Source organism: Microtus pennsylvanicus, chromosome 4, assembly GCF_037038515.1.
Source record: "Microtus pennsylvanicus isolate mMicPen1 chromosome 4, mMicPen1.hap1, whole genome shotgun sequence".
Lineage (NCBI taxonomy): Eukaryota > Metazoa > Chordata > Mammalia > Rodentia > Cricetidae > Microtus > Microtus pennsylvanicus.
Genome location: NC_134582.1, coordinates 75,989,128 through 76,013,440, shown reverse-complemented (window position 1 = coordinate 76,013,440; position 24,313 = coordinate 75,989,128). Strand labels below are relative to the sequence as shown.

At 46.9% G+C, this 24,313-nt stretch overlaps 1 protein-coding gene across 5 annotated transcripts in view; it reads right to left on the bottom strand.

Annotated features, from left to right (window-relative positions):
• Klhl3 (kelch like family member 3) overlaps positions 1-23,892 on the bottom strand; it is a 118,745-nt gene extending 94,853 nt beyond the window's left edge. For 2 of the 5 annotated variants that reach the window (XR_012910348.1, XM_075969463.1), the window contains exons 1-2: positions 23,370-23,892; positions 1,511-1,630 (exon numbers count right to left, since the gene is read on the bottom strand). Coding sequence is in view for 3 of the 5 variants with exons in the window: in XM_075969463.1 (XP_075825578.1) it covers positions 1,511-1,630; positions 23,370-23,425 (176 nt within the window). In the remaining 2 variants the exon portion in view is untranslated. The remainder of the gene's footprint in view (positions 1-1,510; positions 1,631-23,369) is intronic. The other 3 variants (XR_012910349.1, XM_075969464.1, XM_075969462.1) reach the window with 2 other exon arrangements.
• Positions 23,893-24,313: the final 421 nt, after the last annotated feature.

Here is a 24,313-nt window from a genome sequence, read left to right as displayed (position 1 = left end):
CGTGGAGCTCCAACAGTGTCTAGGAAAGACCACAAAGATTCTTCAGGGATGGAAGATCTGGGTCCGTGTGCATGGCCTCCATCCTAGCGTATACGTTCCCAGACTTTCCAGGGAATCTGGTGGGAGGCCTAAACAAATTGAACAATATGCCATGTGCTGCTTAATTTAATTTTGTGGGTCTGAGTGTGTGTGTGTGTGTGTGTGTGTGTGTGTGTGTGTGCGCTAAATACTGGCCATGCAGAAAGGAGAACTGAGAAAACAAACGAGAGTGAGAACTTGAGGACTAGCAAGGTGACTCACTGGGTACGGAGCTTGCCGTGTAACCCTGACAACCTGAGTTCAATCCCCGAGCCCAGCTAAAGGGGAAAGGAGAGAACTGGCTGAGAGTTGTCCTCTGCCTCCCATATACACACTGTGACACCCTCACACCCACACACAGACACACATATACACACAGATGCACACTATAGTACAAACACGTTCCTGCACACAGACACATACGGATGCGTGATGTGACACACACACGTGTGCACACACACATACAATGACAGTAAAGTTCAAAAGATTTCCTAAAGGAATGAAACAGAGCGTCTGTTTAAATACGGTCCGTCCCCCACGCGGCACACACTTCTCAGCGTGTGCTGCTCTCTGCCCAGAGGTCTCCTCCCTACCCCACCACCCTCTGTGTCTTTAACTCTTCCTTGGCCTTCAACACTCAGCTCAAGTGTCTCCTGCATGCCCAAAGTTCATTTTCATGCTTGTTTCTGTTCCACCCTTTAGAAAACAAATATAAGTGTGTGCACCTGCGGCTGTCAGGCCTGGTACATCCTACATCTGAGCACACTTGCTCTAAGAGGCTCTTTTCAATAACTCTTCACACTCCTGACCTCGTGGCTCCTACCCGCTCCTCCCAGGGCCTGGGCAGTAGCTGAGAAAGGAGGAAATGCTCCCAACTGGCTTTGTACCAGAGAACACGTTCAGTGCCCAGAACCCATCTCACACCATGCTTGCCAAACATGTACACTGGCCTTACAAATAGCCCTCCTGCCCTCACCACCCAACTTGAAGGGATTAGATGCACTTTCACCTCACGTCTTTACAGGGTAGACATACGTTTCAGGAGAGGCGCATCCTGCCACTTGTGTGGCGGCCTTCCCAAGCCGAACTCCATCCGAGAGACTCAACAGTGACTAAACAGAGACTAAACAGTGTGTGTCATCTGCTATCTCATCTGCCCTGTGTGTAATGCGCAGTCACCCCAATCTCAGCTCCCAGGCTTAGCCACAGACCTGCTCTACCCACAAATGAACGCCCCCTGTGATTAATCACTGAAATGTAGGTATTGAATAATTATAAAGGGGAAGCTTCAGTCTCGGAATCTGAAGCAGAGCGAGAGTGGGCCATGAAGCTGGAACCCAGTAGGTGGTGTGCCCCAACGTCTGTTCTGGGCCCTAGTGGAGCTCACCCTTCGGGTTCCATCTCAAAGGGCACAGGGAGGGTAGGAAAGTACCTTCGAAGCTCATTCATGACCTTGAAGGCCTTTCCCATGTGGGCAGGGTTGACAGTGACCGTCCTCCGGCTCTCCTCATCATCCTGGGCCTGCACCGTGGACTGAGGGCTCAGCTTGGTGCTGTGAGGGAAAGATGGAGGGAAAGAGAGGTCACGTATTAGCAAGCACAGTTGTACATCCCCACAAGTTGACGGACGTGAGCCACCCATGAGGGGCGACTCCCAAGACAGCAGTGGAGGAAATACGGCCCCATTTCTGCAGGACCTTCCAGGGCACAGTGCTTTTCTCTGGAGGAAGCTGGGCTCCTGCTCAGATTCTCCCACCAGGCACTGCGACTTTGTGAGAAGTCTTTTTCCTCCACTCTGCCCTCCCTCCCTCCCAGAAAAGGAGCAGCGTAAGCATTCTAACACTCTCTATGGAGACGCGGATCCACTTAGCAGTTAATGGGGGCTAATATATGACAGGAATTATATTTCAGTTCATGGGAAACACGATGGTAAACAAAGGCCCGTCCCTCCCAACTAAAAGTTCCAAGTTCAGTGAGGGGGAAAACCAGGTAACAGTCAAGCATCATATTTTTTAAAGATTTATTTATTCGCCGGGCAGTGGTGGCGCACGCCTTTAATCCCAGCACTCGGGAGGCAGAGGCAGGCGGATCTCTGTGAGTTCGAGACCAGCCTGGTCTACAAGAGCGAGTTCCAGGACAGGCTCCAAAGCCACAGAGAAACCCTGTCTCGAAAAACCAAAAAAAAAAAAAAAAAAAGATTTATTTATTCATGTATTTTATGTATATGAGTACTCTGTCTTCATGCACACAAAAAGAAGGAATCTGATCCCATTACAGATGGTTATGAACCACCATGTAGGTGCTGGGAATTGAACTTAGGACCTCTGGAAGAGCAGCCAGTGCTCTTAGCTGCTGAGTCATCTCTCCAGCCCACAAACATCACATTTTAAGCATTACAGTTCCATAGGAACTACAGAAGCACAAGGGACCAATTCAGTGATGCCAGGGTAGAAAACACCTCCCGAAAGTAAAGGCCTGGCAGCGGAACTTAAGGAAGCTAGGAACTTAAAAAGGCAGACAGCGTCCCAGACAATGGGAACAGCAGGCAAGACCAAAGGGGAAAAGATCAAGTGTGTTCAAAGCATCCCTGGTTCAGGGAAACGAGGTCACAGGAGGCAATGTTAGTTGGGAGAATTGTCCTCCTGAACAAGGGAAGGGCAGGAATGGGTTAAACCGGAAGCAAATGATCACACCTATAATCTAGAAAACCCACAATGGCTCGAGTTTAGAGAACAGAGACTCACAAGTGAAAACTTTCGGGAAACCACCATTCTATTGAAGGATAGGCAGCGTGGCTGGAGAGATGGCTCAGCCGTTAAGAGCACTGGCTGCTCTTCCAGAGGACTTGAGTTCGATTCCCAGCACCCCATGGTGGCTCACAACTACGTGTAACTGCAGTTCTAAAGGATCAGAGCCCTCTTCTGGCCTCCGCAAGCACGCACAACACAGACATGCATGCAGGCAAAATACCCATCTGCATAAAGCAAAGTAAAGTAAGCCGGGCGGTGGTGGCGCACGCCTTTAATCCCAGCACTCGGGAGGCAGAGGCAGGTGGATTTCTGTGAGTTCGAGACCAGCCTGGTCTACAAGAGCTAGTTCCAGGACAGGCTCCAAAACCACAGAGAAACCCTGTCTCAAAAAACCAAAAAAAAAAAAAAAAAAGAATTCTAAAAGGAGAAATAGGAGCCTGAAGTTCTTGTGGGAAGGCACAGACTGTAAGGCCTGTGGGAACAGGCATGACCTCATAACCCATTGTCTCAACACTGCTTGCACGAAAATGAAGGTATAAAACTTTTGAATATGTTGCAGTGTCCTGGGAGTAGGAAGGAGGACTCACAAGATGACTAAGGGAAGGCTCTCTCCTCAGACAGGAGCTCCAGAGTCAAACCCAGAACCTTGGAGGGAACCGCTTAGGCCAGACTCCACTCTGGGAAAACAGAAACGCCCCCCCCCCCCGTTTGTGCAGAGTTGGGAGCCTACAGTTTATCCGGCCCCCAGACCTTGAAGGTGGTCCTTAGGACATGACCTTGAAGGTGGTCCTTAGACGTGACCTTGAAGGTGGTCCTTTGAAGGTGGTCCTTAGGACGTGACCTTGAAGGTGGTCCTTAGGATGTGACCTTGAAGGTGGTCCTTAGGACGTGACCTTGAAGGTGGTCCTTAGGACGTGACCTTGAAGGTGGTCCTTAGGACGTGACCTTGAAGGTGGTCCTTAGGATGTGACCTTGAAGGTGGTCCTTAGGACGTGACCTTGAAGGTGGTCCTTAGGACATCCCCATCAAGCGTTCTCCATCTGCCGCTGCCTCCCTCACTTTGCAAACTGCTGAAGACAGAGATGCTTTATACGAGGGTTACCAAAGTCCTGGGAGTCTTAGAGTTCATGCTGGTACTCATCACTACCTGAAATCCCAGACCCATGGCTTGTCTGATCCCCCTGCCTTTGGCTCCTACCTTCCTGGCTTTCCTGACCTCTCCTCCCTTCACTTGAACCTGATCATGAGCTCTGGGGCTGTTTGGAGTCCTTGCACAAGGAAATCAACTCAACAGAGGAAGATAAATATGGAGAAACACAAAGACGATTTTAAATATATATTCAAGCAGGTTAAAAAAAAATTCCTAAAAGACTGGAGAAATGGCTCTATGGTTAAGGCTGCTCCTTCAGAGCTGCCTATAACTTCAGTCCCAGGAGATCTGACACTGTCTTCTGGCCTCTGCCAGTATCAGGCACACATGTGGTACAGGGACGCATGCACACAAATGATGTGGGAGGTCCTTCTGTATATGTGTTGCTTTTATTGGTTAATGAATAAAGCTGTTTCAGCCAATGGCTTAGCAGAGTAAAGTCAGGTGGGAAACTTGAACAGAGATATATAGAGAGTAGGCGGAGTCAAGGAGATGCCATGTAGTTGCCAAAGGAGAGAGACATGAGGGAAACTTACCGGTAGGCCACAGCATCATGGCAGTACACAAATTAATAGAAATGGGTTGATTTAAGATAATGTTGTAATTAATATAGTTTCTGTGTGATTATTCAGGTCTGAGTAGTCGGGAAATGAATGAGCAGTCTCTTTTTACACACGCGCACACACATATATATTAAAATATATTATATAATCTAATATATAATATATACATATATATTAGAATATCAATCCAGAAAATGTGGCCAGAGAGAGAAAGCACCCACAAAGATAAAAGTTTGCATCCCAAGGTAGGAAGGTAAAATTGCAATCTTTTACTTTTGATATGTAAGCTCTTCGTCTATTAGCTACTACCTTTTATAACACAATGTCAAAAGGAAATTCAAATTTTCCAATGAGTTCTACTTACTGATCCTTATTTTTCCCATTCCCTGTCATGCCACCGTGAAGTCACAAGACTTCACATACACAGTGATCTATTTCTGTCTCTCTAGCCATTTGCATAAGGTCAGTTTACACAAATACATTATTTCTGTAGCTTCATGATGTCTGATTTCTGACAGGCTAAGTCCTCAAGCCTTTGGCTGTTCTTGAGAAATCACCTTGTATGTCCCATCTAGTCCTTTATTCTTTCTATAAACCAGCTTCTCGAGTTCCAGGGGACACCCCTGCAGGCCTTTGATAGAGACCTCATTATAGGTCAATTTAGGTTGAACCAACATTTCTTTTAAGTTATTTTGAATGTACATATGTGCACTACATGCATGCAGGAGCCAACAGAGGCCAGAAGCAGATTTCAGTCCCCAGAACTAGAAATACACAGGTGCATGAGTGACACTAAAAAGGACCAACAAGCTGGAGAGATGGCTCAGTGGTCAAGAGTGTTTACTGCTCTTGCAGAGGCCTGGAATTCAGTCCCCAGCACTCACATAGCCTCTCATAACCGACTGCAAGACAATCTGAAGATCTTATACACACATCATGCTCGATTTTGTCCTAAGTATATTACAGTTTTTCTTATTATTTTATGATAGAAATTGTCCTTTATAGCTGGGTAGTGGTGGCTCACATCTTTAGTCCTGGTACTCAGGAGGCAGAAGCAGGCGAATCTCAGAATTCAAGGTCAGCCTGGTCTACAGAGTGAGCTGCAGGACAGCCAGGGCTATACAGAGAAACCTTGTCTCAGAAAGAAGGAAGGAAGGAAGGAAGGAAGGAAGGAAGGAAGGAAGGAAGGAAGGAAGGACAGAGAAAGACAGAGACAGTGTTCTTTTTAGAGTGTATTTGCTGATTGTTGCAATTTATGAAATATAATTACATTTACAAATTGATTTTCTAGACAGCATCCATACCAATGATCTCATTGTATCAAATTATTTGCCATTGATTCAATTAAATGTTATTTATAGATAAACTTTATATCATTAGTGTATAATGCCAGAGATGATATTTCCACTCTCTCTCTCTGTCTTTCTGTCTGTCTATGTATTGTGGGAACTCCTTCAGCCAAAAGCCTTTAAGATACCAGCCCACTTGGGCGTGGTCTCTTATACTATAAATGCAGATGTACACAACCTCTCTTGGCTGCTGGATTTGGGTCCTATTCTGCTGATCTGAGTCTACCCCTAAATAAAGAACCCTTTATTATCCTCCATTCTGAGCTAGTGTGGGACTATTTTATTATAATCATCTATATCTCTATGTGTGCATGCATGCATGTGTGTGTGTGTGTGTATTTGTGTGTGTTTGTATGTATGATTCTCCTGCCTCGACTTCCTGAGTAGCTGGGAGAATGGACCTGTGCCACTAAGCCTAGTGTCTACTTTTTAAAATTGTTTTAGGCTTATGGGTAGGGCATTTTGTCTGCATGTACATCTGTGTACTGCAAGCTTGTACCTGGTGCCTGTCAAGGCCAGAAGAGGGTATCTCATCCCCCAGAACTGGACTCACATGTTTGTGAACCAATACACAGGGTGTTGAAATCAAAACCCAGATTCTCCAGAAGAGCAGCCAGGGCTCTTAATTACTGAGCCCTCTCTCCAGCCCCTTGAGTTTTTTTTAACCAGGTTGAATACATAATTCTAATCATCTTTGTGCATCTCCTTACGGAAAGAAATTTTGTGCTGGCTAAGATGATAAACTAATGCCAAAGAGAGAGCAATCATGAATTCCTGCCATGGTCCTGATTTCAAAGGTGCCCTAATGTTTCCCATTGCATATGCTTACTATATGCATTTTATGGAGTTAAGGAAACTCCCAAGTTGGGTATGGTGGCAATTGTCCATAATCCCATCATATACTGAAGCCAGAAGATTGTGAGTTCAAGGTCAGCCTGGGCCACACAGTGAGTTCCAAGCCAGCCTGGACTAGATAGGGAGACCCTATGTCAAAAGTGGAAGGGAAGAGAAGAGGACAGTGATGAGGTGGGGAGAAGAACAGGGGGTGGGAGCAGAGGGAAAAGGAGTAGAGGACAGAGGAGGATTCTCTTCTGTTTTTATTTAGTCTTTTAAATCATATTTATATTGCATTTTACCAAATAACCTTTCATATATAATAAAATGATGATATACAGATTTTCAGTGTGGAAAAGCCAGGATCAGAAGAGCTAATATGGAACAAATCCAGGAACCACTGAAGGTCCTAGGCAGGGAACTCATAAGTTAGAGCTCAGGACAGCCGCTAGCTCCACTTCACAAGTGTGGAAAAGGTATAAACCAAACGGGCTGGGGGAACCGACACACCCTCTACGGTGACTCTGCCACTGTTTTTTTGTTTTTTGTTTTTTGTTTTTTTTTGCTTTCCAGCCTTCCAGAATGGTCCAGTAATAATCTATGTGCCTGCTAATGCCACACTGTTTACAAAGGGGCCTCCAATATGAAGTGCCCATGAAGACCAACACAGCATTAACTATCACGAGGCCTCCCTGAAAAGACAATGACGTGCAAATGTGCCCTGCCCAGCCCCGGGTGAGTCTGCTTCTTTGTGTTCTAGAGCTTTCATGTATGCTGTTAAGTCACTAGTGTGAGATTTCTCCATAATCAATTTGAGGGCTGAAATCAATAAAATAGGAACAAAGAAAAAGACACAGAAGAAACATTGCCAAACTCTTTTTGTAGGCTACAGTTACCCTTACACCCAAACCACACAAAGTCTCATCTAAGAAAGAGAATTAAAGACCAATCTCCCTCATGAACATTGATGCTAAAATACTGGCAAACCAAATCCAAGAATGCATCAAAAAAAAATCATCCACCATGATCAAGTGGGCTTCATCCCAGAGATGCAAGGATGGCTCAATATACAAAAATTTGTCAATATAATTCGCCATATAAATAAACTTTAAAAAAAACATATGATCATCTCATTAGATGCTGAAAAAGCCTTTGGCAAAACCCAACACCCCTTCATGATAAAGGTCTTGGAGAGATCAGGGATACAAGGAATGTATCTAAAATAAAAGCAATATATAGAAAGCCAACAGTCAGCATCAAATTAAATGAAGAGAAACTTAAAGCAATTCCACTAAAATCAGGAACAAGGCAAGGCTGTCCACTCTTTCCATATCAATTCAATATAATACTCGAAGTTCAAGACAGAGCAATAAGACAACAAAACGAGATCAAGGGATACGAATTGAAAAAGAAGTCAAACTTTCACTGTTTGCAAATGATATGATAGTGACCCAAAAATTCTACCAGGGAACTCCTACAGCTGATAAATACCTTCAGCAATTTGGCAAGATACAAAATCAACTCAAAAACATCAGTAGCCCTCCTATATACATATGATAAGAGGGCTGAGAAAGAAATCAGAAAAATATCTGATATTATTGTAGCCACAAATAATATAAAACATCTTAAGTAATGCCAACCAAGGAAGTAAAAGATCTATATGATAAGAACTTCAAGTCTTTGAAGAAAGAAATTGAAGAAGATATCATAAAATGGAAAGATCTCCCATGCTCTTGGATACGTAGGATCAGAATAATAAAAATGGCAATCTTACCAAAAGCAATCTACAGATTCAATGCAGTCCCCATCAAAATCCCAACACAATTCTTCACAGACCTCAAAAGAACAATATTCAACTTCATATGGAAAGACAAAAAAACCAGGGTAGCCCAAACAATCCTATACAATAAAGGAACTTTTGGAGGCATCACCATCCTTGACTTCAAGTTCTACTGTAGAGCTACAGTAATGAAAATTGCTTGGTATTGGCATAAAAACAGATAGGTGGACCAATGAAATTGAATCGAAGACCATGATCTTAATCCACACACCTATGAGCACCTGATTTTTTATAAAGAAGCTAAAATTATACAATGGAAAAAAGAAAGCATCTTCAACTAATGATGCTGGCATAACTGGATATCAACATGTAGAATAATGCAAATAGACCCATATCTATCCCCATGCACAAAACTCAAGTCCAACTGAGAACTCAAGAACAATGGTAATGGGTTTTTGATCCTACTACACGTACTGGCTTTGTGGGAGCCTAGGCAGTTTGGATGCTCACCTTACTAGACGTGGATGGAGGTGGGTGGTCCTTGGACTTCCCACAGGGCAGGGAACCCTGATTGCTCTTCGGGCTGATGAGGAAGGGGGACTTGGTTGGGGGAGGGGGATGGAAATGGGCGGCGGTGGCGGGGAGGAGGCAGAAATCTTTAATAAATAAATAAATTAAAAAAATAAAAAACAAAAACTGAATAAAGAGAGGATAAAAGAGGCCTGAGGGACTGCTCCACCTTGGCTACAGCCATGGCAGCCGAGAAGCGTTGGGAGACCCCGTCCTGCCAGCTGGGAAGAAATGGGTGGCGATGACCAATGGCTCCCCAGACTGTGGGACTTAATGCCCCTCTAAGCACCCCCAAAGCCTTGTAGTTTTAAAGACAACTGTGCTCAATAAAACTGTTGCAAAGCAAAAAAAAAAAAAAAACTCAAGTCCAAATGGATCAAAGACCTCAACACAAATCCATCCACACATAATAAATAAATATTAAAAAAAAATCCATCCACACTGAACCTCATAGAAGAGAAAGTGGAAAGCAGCTTTGAATGCATGGGCACAGGAGACCACTTCCTAAATGTAATACCAGTAGCACAGACACTGAGAACAACTATTAATAAATGGGACCTCCTGAAACTGAGAAGCTTCTGTGAGGCAAAGGACATGGTCAACAAGACAAAACAGCAGCCTACAGAATGGGTAAAGATCTTTATCAAGCCCACATCTGACAGAGGACTGATCTCCAAATATATAAAGAACTCAAGGAACTAGACATTAAAATACCAAATAATCCAATTTAAAAATGGACTACAGATCTAAACAGAGAATTCTCAACAGGAGAATCTCAATGGCCAAAAGACACTTCAGGAATTGCTCAACATCCATAACCATCAGGGAAATGCCAATCAAAATGACTCTAAGATACCATCTTACACCATTCAGAATAACTAAGATCAAAAACACCAATGATAGCTTATGCTAGAGAGGGTGCGGAGTAAGGGGAACACGCCTCCATTGCTGGTGGGAGTGCAAATTTGTATGGTCACTTTGGAAATCAGTATGGTGATTTCTCAGAAAATTGGGAATCAATCTACCTCAAGACCCAGCAATACCACTCTTGGGCAGATACCCAAAGGATGCACACTTTACTCAGTAGTGTTCATAGCAGCATTATTCCTAATAGCCAGAACCTGGAAACAACCTAGAAAGGGAACAACCAAAAAATGGATAAAAAAAAAATGTGGTACATTTACACAATGGAGTATTACTCAGTGGTAAAAAACAATGACATCTTGAAATTTGCAGGCAAATGGAAGGAACTAGAAAACAGCATCCTGAGTGAGGTAACCCAGACCCAGAAAGACAAACATGGTATATACTCACTCATAAGTAGATTTTAGACATAAAGCAAAGAATAACCAGCCTATAATACATGATCTCTGGGGGAGGGGAGGGAAATGGGAGGCGGCGGCAGAGAAGAGACAGAAATCTTTAATAAATGAATAAATTTTAAAAAAACACATGGTCTCAGGGAGGATAGTAACAAGGAAAACCCTAAGAGAGACATATATGGATCACCCTGGGAAGAGGAAAGAGACAAGATCTCCTGAAAAAATTGGGGTTGTGGGGTGGGGGGAGAAGGGAGGGCAGAAGGGAGGTGAGAAGGGGAGGGAAAAGGAGAACATGAGGAAACAGGATGGTTGAGATGGGGGAAGGACAGAGAGGGAGAGCAAGAAAAGAGATATCTTGATTGAGAGAGCCATTGTGGAGCTAGCGTGAAACCTGGCACCAGGGAAATTCCCAGGAATCCACAAGTATGACCTCAGCTAAGACCCTAAGCAATAGTGGAGAGGGTGCCTGAACTCGTCTTCTCCCCGTAATCAAATTGATGACTACCTTGCTTATTATCATAGAACCTTCATCCAGGAACTGATGGAGGCAGATTCAGAGATCCACAGCTAAGCACTGGGCCGAGCTCCCCCAGTCCAGTCATAGAGAGGGAGAAGCGATAATATGAGCAAAGGGATGAAGACCATGATGGGGCCACCCACAGAAACAGCTGACCTGAGCTAGTGGGAGCCCACTGACTCCAGACTGATAGTGGAAGAACCTGCATAAGATTGAACTAGACCCTGTGAATGTGGGTGACAGTTGTGTGGCTTGGGCAGTCTGTGGGGCCACTGGCAGTGAGACCAGGATTTATCCCTAGTACATGAACTGTCCTTTTGGAACCCATTTCCTATGGAGGGATACCTTGCTCAGCCTAGATATACTAAGGAGGGCCTTGGTCCTGCCTCAAAGTGATGTGTCAGACTTTGTTGATTCCTCATGGGAAGCCTTACCATCTCTGAGGAGTGGATCAGGAGATGGAGTGGAGGGAACATGGGGGGAGTGAGGGAGGAGCAAGAGGAGGGAAGGAAGTGGGAACTGGGATAGGTATGTAAAATGAGAAAAGATCATTTTTTTAAAATTAATTAATTAATTTTAAAAAAGAGTATGCTGTGGGACAATGGTTTTACCCTAAAAAGATTTGTTTCTTGTATTTGTTTAATAAAATGCTGATTGGCCAGTAGCCAGGCAGGAAGTGTAGGCAGGGTGACCAGAACAGAATTCTGGGAAGAGGAACTTCTCAGTCTGCAGTCTTCACCCAGACACAGAGACACAGATGAGAATGCCTCGCTGAACAAGGTACCAAGCCACATGGCTGACACAGACAAGAATTATGAGTTAATGTAGGATGTAAGCGTTCATAAGGAGCCTGAGCTAATAGGCCAACCCATTTATGATTCATGTAGACCTCTGTGTGTTTCTTTGGGACAAACGGCTGCGGGACCGAGTGGGACAGAAACCACAGCCAACAAGAGTAAATCAGGTAACCGACCATGAATGTACTCAGAAGGAAGAGTCACCTGTGCCACTTGCTGCATGAGCTTCAACAGACTGAGAACACACCAAATTAATCCGCTTGAGCAAATACCTGGAGACCTGACCGACAATTAATGCACACACTAACCTGTTTGCTACTCAGCTTACCTGTGTGAGTCAACACTGACATCCTGCAGCCCAAGAATGGCAAGAACTAGAGCTGCGGAGATGGCTCAGGGCAAAGAGTGCTTGCTACTCTTCCAGAGGACCGGGATTGTGTTCCCAGCACACACCAGAGAGCTCACAACCATCTGCCATGCTAGCTCCAGGGAATTCGATGCTCTCATCTGGTCTCCATGAACAGCAGAATACATATATGCATATATACACACATGCACACATACAAACATGCACACACATAAATAAGAAAATAAAAATAAATCTTAAAAAAAAAAAGAAAAGAAAAACAGGCTAGGAACCCATCAAGAGTTCACAGGAAGGAAATGTCACAAGCTGGCTCACTGTATCTGTTTCTCCCAGGTGTCTGATGACTCCATTCAAAAAGTCAGACTAAGATAGCCGAGCCTCAGAAAGGGACAAACACGGCTGCCCCTTCTTTCTTGAGGGTTTGGTGTTTGGTGTTGTTTTGGACCATGGCGCTGTCATCCCACCTCACATCCCCACTTAGATGATCTCTCCTCAAGGCTTCCTCCAAACCACACAGCACAGCCAAGCTGCTCTCCCGAAAGGTGAGCGGGGTGCCGTCCTAGCCTCACCATCCAAGGGCTCTTCGCAGTGGCCAACTGATCATGTGAGATTGTCTCAAAAATGGCTATAGTGAAATAAACCTCAAAAATCCTCAACGTAAAGTCACAATTCTTGCCCAGCATCCAGGTACCCCACAGACACACCAACCTGAGCTGAACCTGAACCACCAGCCCTTACTTACTCAGACATTTCCTGAGGACTGTTAGGTACTGAGTGGATGAACGGCCCTCCCTTTCCCAGTCTCACCACCCGCAAGTCTGTCCGTGAGGACCCTCAGCTTCGCCTCCTCTAGGCGGCCCCTGGAATACTTTAGCCCCAACTCTTCTCTGTTTCCTAAATCCTACTGTATGCCTAGCCTGTGATCCAACCGGTACATAGAACATGACTGTGCTTAAGTATTTTTCGTTTACTTATCTAGCCAACATATTGGCAGGCAAGGACCATGTGTCCGTGGACTGTCTGTTGTAACAAGGCCTTGAGCATTAGTAAGCCCCCAAACCTTAGCACAACTGACTCCATGATGGAAGTGCCATTCAGGTCACCAAACTCAGCATGTAGACAGCACCACCTGCCAAAGCGAAAACAAAGGCCTAATCCATCAAAGCCCATAGTTGTGGAAAGTCTCTAAATGCACTAACTTTGTTTTTTGGCTTCTGTAGTTAGTTCTGCTTCTGGCTAACTGCTCTCGTTAACTGAAGTATTGACAACCCATGGCTTTAAAGAATCCCAAATAGCCAGTGTAGTCACCATCTGGTTAATAAAGGCTTCCTATTGGCTGAAATTCATGTCTGAGCAGTCTTCTCTGGTGGGTCCCCACAACACTGTAAGACTGGCAACTCAGTGCACCCAGCACGGGATCGTGATGCACTAGGCCCTCGTTGCATATCATGGCTGGTTCTGAGCTGAAAACCTTCATCTGTCTTTGCAAGGGCTGGACAGTAAATCAGATAGGACTACTCTACCCATGGTCTGACTCTATCTCTGCCAACTGCAGATACCGACAGTAGAGCAGGCCTCAGGGCCGAACTAGGAATGAATACACAGAAGCGATCGTTAAAATGTACATAAAAGACACACACTCGCCAGGCAGTGGTGGTGCACGCCTTTAACCCCAGCACTCAGGAAGCAGAGGCCAGCCTGGTCTACAGAGTGAGTTCAGGACAGCTAAGGCTGTTACACAGAGAAACCCTGTCTTGAAAAAACAAACAAAAAAAGATACGCTCTGACTATACCTCTCTGTAGTCCTCCACTTCCCCTGCCCGCTAAATCCCAAATCCCATAGCAATGTCTTACCTTCTCCCCTACTGAAATTTCACGTAAGTGAATCCACACATATCCCAAATTGCCTCTCTCAAGCTAGTTCTTTCTGTATTCTCTACCTCACAAGATATAACGAGCAGGAACACTGCAAGCCCCTTGAGGACCCCCAGCCACCAAGTTCCGCCCACAGAACACTCTAACTGCCTTAACTGCTTGGCACAGACCCAGCCCTACAGAGAAGAAAGCCCAAGCTCTGGACCTGAGATCTTACCAATCCCTACCCTGGGAAGTTCTACCTCCAAGAAACTCTACATAAAATCTGTCTGCTGCTCAGTCCTCTGCTGCTTCTCACCTGAGCAGAGGCGGCCACCCACCTGGGGTTTTCCCTGCCAATACATCACTCGTGTGACATTTGCTGTATAGTGTGACTTTGAGGTACCCTTGCTTCCTGACTGCAAGGATATCTTCCCTTCAGAACTGTATACCAGGGAAGCCTCCCTATACACACACACACACACACACACACACACACACACACCTGAGCAGAGCTACAACACTTAAGGTGGGGAAACCTTTCCCCTCAGAGCTGTAACACTTACAAACACGCCGATCCCAGACAGAAACGGGGGCATTGTCCTCGAAGGCTTGCTTCACACACACCCTCGTCACACACATCCGCAAGCCTATTCCCTGTCCTGCATGTCTGCTAGCCATCTTCCCCTGGCTGCTACGACCACAACCTCCCTTCTGCCTCGCTTATCACATCACCTCCTCCACAATGTCAGCACGGTCAAGGCATTTCGGCATGAAGCCTCTTCCTGAGTCCTCACAGGATTCAGCACGAACCTCAGAGAACTATCACGGTCTCTCATAACCCCAGCATTGCCCTGGAGACTCTTTTTTATCATAGAACTAACATACTTGCAACAACCTAAATACTCGATGCTCTTTGGTTTGGTGAAGTGTGTCTACACCACCATCTTGTCTTGTCCAGGTGTAGCTCAGCCCCAGGTCCTTACATGTCTACCCAGAAGCCTCTCCTGCTGCCCTCCACCATCCGTTTACCCGTTCTCTCCCACACTCCGAGCATCATACTCCGACCTTCTCTATGCTGTCCTCTGAAGAGCTCTTGTCTGTCCCCCACACACAGTGCTGCTCAGTGGCTACAGCATGACCAGGGGAAGGCGCCCGGACTAATTACGACTATTTATTCTCCCCTATGTTATAAACTGTCGCTCCATGAGAGATCTTGTCTCTCGGAATTTGGAGACAGGTATGTGCTCCTAGTGCACAGGTGTGGAGCCATCTCCTGAGAGACACAGCAGACCTAAACGCAAAGGCTTCAATGAGAGTGATATTGGAGAGCTTGAGTTCTGAACATTTTCATATGATTTATGTTATCTGATTTTCCTAATAGCTAAATTGAATAACTGAGCCACAAAATTCCTAAGAGTTTAGTAAAAGTGGCTTTGGCAAGTTTGACTCTCTGAGACTTTCAGCTCCATGTGAACCAAGATGTCACCTCAGTTCCATCTTCTTAGCATGCAGCACATGACAGGTACTCAACAGAGAGCCTTGGACAGGTGCTCAACAGTGAGTCTTGGACGGGTGCCCAAAGCAAGCCTTGGACCAGTGCTCAACAGTGAGCCTTGGACGGGCATTCAACAGAGAGCCTTGGATGGGTGCTCAACAGTGAGCCTTAAACAGGTGCTCAACAGTGAGCCTTGGACGGGCACTCAACAGTGAGCCTTAAACAGGTGCTCAACGGTGAGCCTTGGACGGGTGCTCAACAAGCCTTGGGCAAATGAAGGCTACGTGGGCTGAAACTGCCGACAGCTGTGTTCTTCCTGACTCCCCCTGTCTAAAACTGAGCCTGGCTTTATGTCCTTTCATCTGATGCTCTCCCGTCACTTTGGGGAGGAGGCACAGCCCAGACCCCTGCATATAATGCAAAAGCAGGAAGACTGGGGGAGAGAAAAAGCCAGCAAAAGAGTAAGTCAGCGCTTACCTTGTGAGTCCTCCGTTCCCTTGTGGGGAAAAGCCATGCCATGAGCCCGAAGGAAAGCTAGGAGGCAGGTAGCCCCTCCAAGCAAACTACCAAGCAGGGGGTTAGGGCCCTAGACCTCCAAAACATGAATAGTGTGGAGGATCTCCAGGGGATAAGGAGTCCGAGGCGAGGCAGCCAAAGCTTGTAGATTAATGATTCCCCTCCACAAATATTCACACAACAGAGCTCAAAAGCCTTGCCTCATGCCAGGCCTCATACGTGGGGCCCAAGAATGTTCTAGTCAAACTAGCAAGGCAATAAAGACAGACAAAGTCGCCTGGGAAGGCAGAGCTATGCTAAGAAAGGCCAGCAGGACCAGACTCAATTCACTATATTCTCTCAGCAAAGAAAGGTCCTTTGGAAGGAAAAAACCAAAACTAGAAATTAGCAATAGGTCCACCTCATCTCACACTATATAGAAAAGAAAGGCTTGATTATCCCATGATGTCACTTGGTTAAGCCATGAGACCTTGGATAAACTACATATCTAAAAAGTAACCCAATCCTAAAGTTCAAAATAAAAATTACCAAATTTTGGTATGGTATATTTTGATCACACTCTGACACTTCTGAGATTGCCAGTAAAGTTTACTTTGAATCAGAGGATGGAGCTAGATACAAGCTGACCAAAATTAGTCATAGAGGTTTTGGAAGACGGAAGCCATACAAAGAGACACAGGAAGTAGTAGGGTGGAGCTTAGAAAGATTCTCCACCTTTTGGATTGAGGAAGGAGAGAAAGAAGAGGTCACTGGTCATTTCTCCGCCACTTCTATAATCACTCAGGTTCTTACCCTGAGTGTTTATTGATAAAGGATAATTAGATAAACACTTCAAAATTTAGATGTGTACTTCTTGGTTGGTGAAGAACTCAGCACTTGAGTATGTCCAGCCACCAGAATCTAGACCTTACTAAACCCTGCCGTCCAGTAACAGCATTTACACATAAGCTACATGCTCTTCCAGAAGGGCCACCTTGAACGCCAGCCCACAGAGTCACACACTAGATGCCTCAGAAAGCTCCGAGTCCCAGGGACAGTCAATCAAGGTCAGCGTTTACTGGAAGTTGACTACGCTAAAGGGTTTTACATCCATTATCTAGTTTCATCTTCAGAACAATAGTACGAAGCAGGAACTACCATCTCCTGACGCGGTGAGACAGAATTTGTCCAGACAGTCCTACATCATACTAATTTTCCTTAGCTTAGCAGCCCTTCACGCCAGCCAGCCACGATTCATGAACGCTGTTCGTAGCTGCTGCCACTTGTACGGCACCCTCCTCCCTGACCAACTTCAAGAACAGGTGTTACTAATCACATTCCTGAAGGCCTAATTCACGACTTGCCTTAAAAATCTGGATGAAAAACGAGTTATATCAAGATAGAAAACACTTGAGTTCATACCGGTAGAATTAGCCAAGGAAAGCTCCCTGCCGTGTGGTTTTCTGAAAGCCAAGCTTGTATGAGGCTGGAACGGGAGAGCTGAACTCATGGTGTATGCCAGCATGACAGAGGCCCTGGTGCGAATTCACACGTAAAAGGGAAAGTAGGGAGCTGGAGAGATGGCTCAGTGGTTAAGAGCACTGGTTACTCTTCCAGAGGACCCAGGTTCCATTCCCAGCACCCACATGGTGGCTCATGATCTTGATAATGCCAGTTGCAGGAGATGTGATGGCCTCTCTGACCTCCAAAGGCAACAGGGACATACTTGGAAGCAAAGACATGCAAGCAAATCTTCACACACACGCACACTGAAAATAAGCAAGGAAAGACAGCCTAAGATCTTCACAAATCATAGGAAGTCACATTCCAGCCTGAGATTCACTGAACTTACATAACAAGAAAAAAAATCTTAGAACAAAGCATGTTCAAACTATTTTTACATAGCTTCTCGCTGGTCTGTTCAATCTAACCTACTTTTGGGTTCATCTAGACATTAAAAAAAAATAGGTCATTTCCATAGTGGGATAGTATCAAATAAAACAGTTGATTTGGAACACACACGGAAAAATTGTTCTTGCCTGGATATGCCTCAACAATCTATCAAAGAAACTCTAAAAGGCCAAATCTTGATCTGGAAAAAAAAATAATAAAATGTCTGCCTTTACTGATTTTGTTCCCTTTCCACTTTAAAGAAATAAAAGTTCCATCTCCAGAACTTGACTTCCGTTATTACCATCGTGATAATGGGCAGGGTTTCAGGGGGTGTGGGAAGACAGACATTTCTGCACAAGGGTCTACTCGTGACTCTTGGGGCCAGAGAGAGGACGAAGGGCCTGGCCAGCAGGAACTGGAGTAGAAAACAAGGTTCTGTTGCTGGACATGCGCCCTGCGCTGTCTCACCAGTGGTGACCTGTTGATGCAACCTTCAGCCTTTGGAAGAGCGGCTATCCAGGCTGTCTCCGCAGTGTTCCTCTATCCACCGCTGTCAAGAGCAAACACCCAACAAACACCTCCTTCTCAGGAGCTCCCTACGGCACAACAGCAGGCTCTTGTCAATAAGAGCCAGCCAAGAAGACCGTCCCCTAAGGACACCTCACAGGTAGTCACAGCAGAGCTGTACCTAAAAGCCTTCTCAGGCAGGAGTACCCTACCCTCTCGATGACAAAAATCATACAGCTTTAAGAAAAATAGCAACTAGCTTCTCTTTGTGATGACTTCTCTACTAAAGAATGCTTTTCTCTGCAACCACTGAAGATCTGTCAGTTTGGGCCTTCAGGATGTGTGTGTGTCTGTCTGTCTATCCGAGTGCGTGCATGCACGCGCCTGTCTGTCTGTCTGTCTATGCCTGTGTGTATATGTCTCTGTGTGTCTGTCTGTCTGTCTCTATGTGTCTGTGTATGTCTATGTCTGTGTGTGTCTGGTCTGTCTGTCTGTTTCTCTGTCTGTGTGTCTGTATATGTCTGTGTCTGTGTGGTGTCTGTATGTCTGCATGTGTCTGTGTCTGTCTCTTTCTCTCTGTGTCTGAGGGTCTGTCTGTCTGTACCTATATATGTATATGTTTATGTATGTGTGTGTCTGGTCTGTCTGTGTGTCTGTATATGTCTGTGTGTATAATGTCTATCTGTGTGTGTATGTGTTTGTCGGTGTGTCTGTGTATGTATTTGTGTGTCTGTCTATATCTGTGTGTGTGTAACATACACAACAAAATGTATGCTTTATGGTGGCGCCCCTGGCATTGCTGCACAGGCGTCAGCACTACCCATCTCTACAGCTCACCTCCCCATCCGAAATCCCACACCTGCGACGCAATCCCTACTCCCCTTCCTCTACCCCCTGGCAACCACTTTACTTTCTGTTGCTATGAACTGAGTTTATCTTGGAAGTGGAAAATTTAATTCATCCATAAGGTTGGTTTTCAAATCTAAAATAAAACCCCAACAGCAAGGGCAACTACCATTTTCGTGTCTGAGAGAAGTGGGAGAGGAAGGAAGGAGGGAGAGGACGAGTCACGAAGAGCTGGAACCTCCAATCACCTTTCTCCACTCACCAAGCCTTGGTGACACCCAGAGAGGAGGATTTAGCACCAGCAGACCTAGCAGGGGGCTGATGAGCTTGGGATGTAGCAAAGAAAGTGCAACTCCATGGGCTCTTCTTGAGGTCTCAGCCTGAACGAGGATGCCCAGCTCATGCCCACTGGGGCATCTTTGTGCCACATGGCAACTGTAAAGGGAGGTAAAAACAGATCTTGGCGAAACCTTAAAACATAAAACACAAGCGGTGTGAGGCCTGTGAGAGAGATCGCTTAAGTAAGGAGACACCTGCTACACTTTTCCTCTGTGCTCCTGAGGGAATGGTCCCACATAATCTGTTCTGGATAACTGATACAGGAAAATTCTAACGGCTTTGTTAGCATCGCAGGGCGCAGCAAGCAACAGAGGGTCCAGGGACAACAGTAGCGGCCATACTCTAAGTGCTTACTCCATGCCAGAAAAAACAAAAGACGGAGCTCAGCAGTGTACACAAGCTGCCTCGTTTAATCTTCACAACAACCCACGAAGAACGGTGTTATTGTTCCCTTACATATAAAAAACAGCTCAGTAAAAACACAATGCGTACAAGGTCGTGTGGCTTGTGAAACACTTCACTTGGAATCTGTGCTGTTCCCAAGCCCACACTTTCAATTAATAATGTTTCAAGGTAAAAAGTATTTTTGTACCCTCATAGCAAGGAAAGAAAATTATTCATAGAAATCTTTTGGCTGAAATGTTTTAATGCTTAAAAATAGCCCCAATTACGTTCGAGCAGGTTAAATGTGGAACAAGCATGAGACGCGGAATGCCTCCAGCCCCTGAGGTCGGACTCGTGACCTGGGCCAATTACTCAGCTTCCACCCTTAGCTTCCAGGAAACTTATAAACCCAAGCTGCCTCCACCTCTTCTTTCGTGTCAGGGCATTGCGAGTGGAGCTGGGCCATCAGCCTGATAGCCAAGGAAGTTCAGTCTTTTCTCCCACCTCCTCAGTTACCAGAGTTCCTCACAAAAGTCACCAGCTAAGGTCAAGATGCAGAGACTGAGAGAAAAGGGGATGTCTACATGGTAACCCCTCCACCCCCAGGCCCGTGGGTCTTTGTGGAAGAGTTGGGAGGAAAGGAAAGTCAATGATGGTGGAGGGCCTCAAGGAAACTGTTTTACAAGGTATCAGGGCAACTGCACACGGGAACTCACGGCAGTTATGACAGCATACACAAGATCCATGTAAGCTCAAGACATACAAACTCCCAATGGGGGGTGCACAAAGCCCCACCCGTAGCTGAGCAGACGCCAGCATCTGATGGCTGCTGGGACAGGGAGAGTCAGGCATCCTTAGTGCTGTAATACCTGGTATACCGACCCCACTCCAGGGCCGGCCTCACAGCCAGTAGTGATCAAGAAACACAAACTAGACTCAGAAGGCTGGGGAGTGGGGGTGGTGAAGGAGAGGAGGGGAGTGGGGTGGAGGCGCGGGGGGGGGCTGTAATAGGAGAGAGGGAGAAGCAAGAACATGAAGGCTGGACGGGTTAAGAAGGTGGGGATGGATCAAGGAGGAGTTGGGGAAAGGGAGAGTGTAATCAAAAACACTGTATGAAATCCTCAAAGAACGACTAAGACTTGTTATATTATCAGTTAGAAACTCACTACCCAGCACCTGCCACGGGCAGAGCTGTGTCAGTGAGAACTGTAAGGAGGAAGTACAAAGACACCATCCTTAGATGTGAGGACATGGCTCCAAGTTTGAGGACTTGCCATTTATATGAAGCAGAAGCACAAATGGACATGCAGGGCCTCTCATCCAGGTCTAAGATACAAGCAAGAAGTGTGGCCAGGTAAAGTGTTACACGCCTTTAATCCCAGAACTTTGGGGTGGACATCAGCAGGTGGCTCTCTGTGAGTTCAAGACCACCCTGATCTACAGAATGAGTTCTAAGACAAGACAGCCAGGGATGCGTAGAGAGACCCTGTCTCAACCTCTCACCCCACCCACCGAAAAAGAGGTTTGTAGGTTTGTCTGTAAGAACGTCTGTGAGGACTAAGATGGGAGGAGAAGGGGAGGAGAAGAGTTATCAATAAGAGCTCTGGGAACGGGGCTCTGTGGCTGGGGAGCAGAGGGGGAGTGGCCAGGAAAGACTCTAACAGAACTCTTGGTGGGAAATGGGTATGCTTTGCAGAGAGACAGGAGACAAATCGAAGAAGACTTATTTGTTCGGCAGGTAGGGTGTCCCCACAAGAGAGATAAAAGGTAATGACCTGGGCAGCCTGGCGAATGTTGGAAATTCTCACCCGGGATTTCTTGCCTATGTGCAGCCTCCGAAAGACTAAAGCAAATGAGTACTCAGCCAAAGGATCCACTCCCCTCACTGACCAGCAGTTCTGCGCTGCAAGGACTCACGAGCACGAACTGGGGACGCGATCGCTGTCCCCAAATGCTCAGTGGGCAGCAGTCTCGCGCCCACCTCAGCCCAGATATGCTATGGATCATGCAAGCAGACACAGTTCAGAACCTCACACCTCCAACACATGACTCCTTCCTCTGCTAGCCACAGACCAATGAGAGAGGGCAAGGACTCTGTCCACCTCTGCCCTGAGGCCTCTGGATGTCCCACTGTAGTGAAGGGAGCCCGGAAAGTGGCTATGAGGCAGCAAAGTCTCAAAAGTCCTAGGCTCGTGGTTCTCAACCTGAGGGTCACGACACTCTGGGAGATCAAACGACCCTTTCACAGGGGTTAAATATCAGACATCCTGCATATCAGATGTTTACAGTACGATTCATACCAGTAGCGAAATTACAGTTATGAAGTAGCAATGGAAATCATTTTCAGTTGGAGGTCACTACACCATGAGGAACTGTTAACGGGTCACCGCGTTAGGAAGGCTGAGAGCCACTGGCCCAGACTTCCTGTGAGTGGGGACGAAGAGGCGCTGGTCTCTACGGCAGGAACAACAGCTGCTCTCACTGGGCTGTCAGGACTTGCTGTGCTCTCACCAAGGGGCTCTCCAGAGGGACTCCAAGGGTGTCGGCACTGATTGAGTGGTTCCCAGGGGACCAGCAACTCACAACTTGGAGGAAAAGTCTTCCGGCTCTCCCTGTGGTCTTCTCTCCTCAAGGAAAATGGCAAAGCCTGTTTTCTGCACCAACCCACGGATGAGGAGGTGGCGGAGCTCAGTCTTCTGATCCGAACTCTGCCAGATCCGGCCCTGCACTGTGGGAGGCTCAGCTCCTCAAAGTAAAAACTGTACAAGCTCCTGCTGGCCAGGAGAGGAACCCTGGTCAGCCTGTTCCTGCTCAATTCCAGCACCTGAATGCCTCCTGTCCGTTCCTACTTTGTGGAAAGTCTGTGGGCTCCTCTAAGACAGACCTCACAGCATCTCTCAAACTTTTAGACACAGACAAAATTGGTTATGAGCAAATGTCACTTGTCTGGGTTTTCCTCCACCCCTCCGGGCACACAAGCCAGCGTCCATGAACATACATTTACAGACTTCGTTTTTTGAGGAAAGCCGTCCAGTTGGCATGATTCAACCACCTCGGTGTTACCGAGGCAAGTGTCCCGCTCCAAGACCAGCCCTGCAGTGACATCAAAACACCCCACCGAAGAAAGACACCCTGGGGAGAGGGAACGCCTCCCCGAGGCAGCCTGAAAAGGGTAATCCTGATTCCAGCCGCGCTGAAACTATTCCCAACGCCAGCCAGGAAGTTCCTTCTTTCGGCGTGCTTTGCCGCTCAGCAAACCCAGACTTGCCTTGGCAGGCGCTGGGTCGCTCTGTATCTCTGAGCCCTGGAGGAGGTAGGTTTCCAAAGGGACTTTCCTGTCCTCACTCTGTTTTGGGATCCCGCAGCGGCCAGGATTGACAACCCTGCCTGGCTGATGCAAAAATGCCCGTGGTGACACCTTAGGCTTCCGTTTACGTACACATGCATACTACACACACCACGCTTACACGTACGTACCTTTCGCCCTCCATTGTGGGAGGCCCGGCGGGGTTAGTAGCCGCCAAACTGTGCATGCACCCAGGAGCGAGCGCTGCTCTCGGGGTTCTCCCAGCAGCCCGGTGAGGGATTCTGGTCAGCAACAGTGATTCAGCATGGCTGCAACGGAGACCTCCTTCCTCCCGGTCCTTCTTCCTCTGACTTACTCGCGGCAGCTTCTACCGCAGAAGCGACAGAGGTAGAAAATGTCTTACCCAGAGCTCCCTGCAGCCCTTTCAGCTGCTAAAAGCAGCAACCCACTCGCTCCCCCTCCCCCGCAGGCTGGCTTCTCCTCTGTCTCCTAGGAACAGCCACAGCTTCGGCGGCGGCTACCCAAGGGCTATGCCACCTTTCCAACTGCTTCCTCATCTGCTCAGGCATCCCCAGCCCTAGCGCCTAGCCCACCCCACGGTCTCCTGCCTCCTCTGCTGTCGCAAAGTACCGGAGGAATTCTCACTAACGGAGAAAAGCTGACCCCTCCTTCTCTCCTCCTCCTAGGCTGTGTGAGTCTGTGGGCCTGGCCGCAGCGCTGGAATGAGGAGGCCCCTCTGTGGCCTGCGGTGGAGTTGACCCACCTGGGGAAATTCCGCCTAATTTCCCTCACCAAATCCACAGTAGTTCCGAGAGGCGACAATGAGACACGTGGGATTGGGGCGGGTGGGTGTCACAGAACTGATGCGATTAAGAATTGGACAAGGGAACTGGAGCAAGATGCGCGTTGTTGTGGGGAGCGGGGTTACAACTGAAACAAGCCCCTTGTACTACAAAAAACGCCAAAGATCATTGCGGTGGTCAGTCGCCACAAGAACACTGCCACGCTGTAGTCCTGGGCCACGCTGAAAGGCCACCATAACAGAACAGCGGTCTAAGGTCTGCCAAGCTGAAACACGGCAAGCTGTAGCTCCGGCTCACACGTCTACTACCGA